We start from the raw sequence: 3,587 nt of genomic DNA on the forward strand, positions 1-3,587 counted from the left end.
CTGGCTGATCACGGGAGGTGCTGCGCCCCCACCTCCCCTCCCCATAGTTGAGCTCCCTCCTCCTACTCCCCAATCCTGGGGGGGGGGGCAGGAGAGCAGCAGCTAGAAAAAAATCCAATTACCCACACCCAGCCACCACCCCCGCCCATCCCACTGCCCACCCCACCCCAACCCTCTCTCTCCTCTGCTGGCTCTGTGGAATGGAGCGGAGCAGAGCAAGGGGAGAAAAAGGAATACAAATCTGCAATTGATTTTCATAATGTTTCTGCGGTGTTTGCAAACCAATCGCCTGAACGTCCCCATCTTACCTAAGAGAGAACCCCTCCTACGTCTGCGAAGTGCTCCGAACTGATATATGACAATATCTACTTTGGATCACGTGCTCAGGGAGAGAGACTAAGACGGATAACGCGTCATCTCGCCTTCCCAAATTTTCCCCCCTCGCTAGACCGGGTCCGAAACCTCCATCCGGAGCCGGCAGAAGAGAACGATGTTTAACTCGGTCAACCTGGGCAACTTCTGCTCGCCGTCGCGCAAGGAGAGGGGCGCCGAATTCGGCGAGCGAGGGAGCTGCGCCTCCAACCTCTATCTGCCCAGTTGCACTTACTACGTGCCCGAGTTCTCCACCGTCTCCTCCTTCCTGCCCCAGGCCCCGTCGCGCCAGATCTCCTACCCCTACTCGGCGCAAGTGCCCCCGGTGCGCGAGGTGTCCTACGGCCTGGAGCCCTCCGGCAAGTGGCACCCCCGGAACAGCTACTCCTCCTGCTATGCGGCGGCCGACGAGCTCATGCACCGGGAGTGCCTGCCCCCGGCCGCCGTCACCGAGATCCTCATGAAGAACGAGGGATCCTACGGCGGCCACCACCACCCCAGCGCCCCGCACGCCGGCCCCGCCGGCTTCTACTCCTCGGTCAACAAGAACAGCGTCCTGCCCCAGGCCTTCGACCGCTTCTTCGACAACGCCTACTGCGGCGGGGGAGACGCGCCCGCCGAGCCCCCGTGCGCGGGCAAAGGCGAGGCCAAGGGGGAGCCCGAGGCGCCCCCGGCCTCGGGACTGGCGCCCCGGGCGGAGGCCGAGGCCGAGGCCGAGGAGGAGAACACGAACCCCAGCTCGTCCGGCTCGGCCCACTCGGCGGCGACCAAGGAGCCGGCCAAGGGAGCCGCCCCCAGTAGGTAGCCGCGGCGGGAGGCTGCAGGCCCGCGAGGGCGCGCGCGGGGGGGGCGCGCGGGGGCGCGCGGGGCGCGGGCGGCCTCGTGTTTTGGGTCGGTCCGATTTTATGTGGAGTTTTATAAGCATTCAAAGGATTTTATTATAACCTACAAAGCCCTCTTTCCAACGACTCGACTTTTTACGATGGAGAAGGGGTGGGGAGGGAGGGAGGCTCTTTGGAAAAGCCGGGTGCGACCCCCCTCCCGTCCTCTCCCTTGGTCTGTGAAATTTTCAAAAGCGCCACCATCTCGGGCGATATTAACTTTGATCGTGAACTTAGAGGAGCATTTAGGGAAGGATGGGGCGCCGGGCCCGCCGGGGAGGGAGGGGGAGGGCAGAGGGAGGAGGGGAGGGCGCGGGAGACCGGGGGAGCCGGGGGGATGGGAGAGGCGGTGGAGCGGAACCCGGGGCCGGGACGCCGCCCGCGCGGCTCCGCCGCTCTCCAAAACTATTTTTTGCGCGGCTCCCACCACGCGTTTGCGGGCCCGGAGCGGGCGCCAGAGCCGCCCGGGGCGCGCCGCCGGGGAGGGGGCTCCGCGCGCGCCCCTCCCGGCCCGGCCTGGGCTCGGCGTCCCCCCCCCCCCCCCCCGTCCGCGGCCCGAGCGCCGGCCCAGCGCGAGACGGAGGCGCGGCCGGCGGGCGTCCCGGGGCGCCGGGCCCCCCGGAAGCGGCTCTGGGGTGTCTCCGAAGCCTGCTCCTCGCTTCCCCCCCACGTTCCCGGCGCCCCCGCCTTCGCGCCGGTTCTCCGCCGCCCCCCGACCCCTGGGGGAGCGGTGGGGGGTGTCAGAGCCACTCGGCTGGCGGCGCGGGCCGGGCCGGGGCCGGGGCCGGGGCCAGCGGCTCGGCCGGCGGGGGGCCCGCCGGGGCGCGCTGGGCCCCCAGCTTTCCTGCTCCGCCGGACTCCTCGGCCTCGGCTCTCGCCGGAGGGGAGGGGGCGCGGGCCTCGCGGCCGCCCGGGATCAGGACGAGCCGGCCGCGCCCGGGGTTCGAGCCCCGGCCCGCGCCCCCCCTCCCGCGCCCCCGCCGGCCGGCCGGGCGGGAGGGCGCCCCGAGGGGCTGGGAGAGCGGCCCGAGCGCCGGCGGGCTGGGGTCGCCCGGTCTCACGTGTCTCTCCCTCTCCTCGCACTTGCCTCCCCCTCCAGACGCCCCCCGCACCCGCAAGAAGCGCTGTCCTTATTCGAAATTCCAGATCCGGGAGCTGGAGCGAGAGTTTTTCTTCAACGTGTATATCAACAAAGAGAAGCGGCTGCAGCTGTCCCGGATGCTGAACCTGACTGACCGACAAGTGAAAATTTGGTTTCAGAACAGGAGGATGAAAGAAAAAAAACTGAGCAGAGACCGGCTGCAGTATTTTTCGGGGAACCCTCTGCTGTAACCGCAGCCCGGGCCCTCGGGGGGCGGGGTGGGGGGGAGAGGGGGAAATTATTTTATTTTATTTTATTTTTTATTTTCTAACTCGCCTCCTTTCAGCGAGTGGAAACTGGACTGTGGCCAGGGCTGGCCCCCGCCGCCGGCGCCCGCGCTGCTCCCCCCGAGCCGCCCTCCCCTCCCGCCGGGCCCCGTCGCTGCGGGCCGGGAACCGGGCCCGGCCGGGGGGTGCAGGGGGGTGTCCGGCCCGCGGCGGGTGGACGCCGCCGGCCCCGAGGCCAAGACTCTTTATTTAAAAGGAAACACACCTCGCGACCGCGTCTCGCTGCTCGCGCCGGGCGGGGAAGGGGCGGGCGTCGGGGGCGCCGGAGCCGACGAGCCGGAGCCGGAGCAGGAGCCGGAGCCCGCCCGGCCCGCTCCGAGATCTGCTAAGACGCCGTTTCCGCCGGGGGAGACTCTCGGGCTCCCCGCCCGCGCCCCACCTCGCCCCGCCGCTCGGGGGGGGGGGGGGGCAGCTAAATGTGATCCTGCCTTGCTGTGAAGTTTCTGTACCTTCGCCCCGGTGTTAGGTGTGCAAAGTTCGTGTCCTACCTCCGTCTGCGCCCAGGCCCCACCCAGCCTCGTCGTCGGTCCCGTGAACGTGTCGAGCCCTCCATGAAACTTCTTAACTGGTGCATTGGGGTCTCCTAACCTTTTTCCAAGCCGTGCCCCACTCCATGGATTTCTAGTTTTAGTCTGCAGTTGTGACCTCCTTTTTTTTTTTTTAAGGAAAAATGATTGGGGTGCACAAGACAGTGGGGAGATGGGGTTGGCCGCCTGACCCATGCTGGGGCCTGAAATTTTGTAAATAAATTTCTCAAGCGTTTCTTTCTCCCCAGGGCATGGGGAGGATGCGCCTCGAGTGAGGTTTGAGTCACCTCTCTCTGTCCAGGTGCGCCGGTGCGTGTCCATGTGCAATCCCACCCGCTCCTGTCTCGCAGGGATTGCTGTGAATTTTTTTTTGTGACAA

At 67.1% G+C, this 3,587-nt stretch overlaps 1 protein-coding gene across 1 annotated transcript; it reads left to right on the top strand.

Annotated features, from left to right (window-relative positions):
- Window positions 1–381: 381 nt before the first annotated feature.
- HOXC11 (homeobox C11) lies at window positions 382–2,721 on the top strand. Its single transcript, XM_037515379.1, has 2 exons — window positions 382–1,169; window positions 2,353–2,721. The coding sequence occupies exons 1-2, from the start codon at window positions 491–493 to the stop codon at window positions 2,583–2,585; spliced, it is 912 nt and encodes a 303-aa protein (XP_037371276.1). The 5' UTR covers window positions 382–490; the 3' UTR covers window positions 2,586–2,721.
- The last annotated feature ends 866 nt before the right edge of the window (window positions 2,722–3,587 follow it).

Source organism: Talpa occidentalis, unplaced genomic scaffold (genome assembly GCF_014898055.3).
Source record: "Talpa occidentalis isolate TD23 unplaced genomic scaffold, MPIMG_talOcc4v2.1 talOcc4.16, whole genome shotgun sequence".
Lineage (NCBI taxonomy): Eukaryota > Metazoa > Chordata > Mammalia > Eulipotyphla > Talpidae > Talpa > Talpa occidentalis.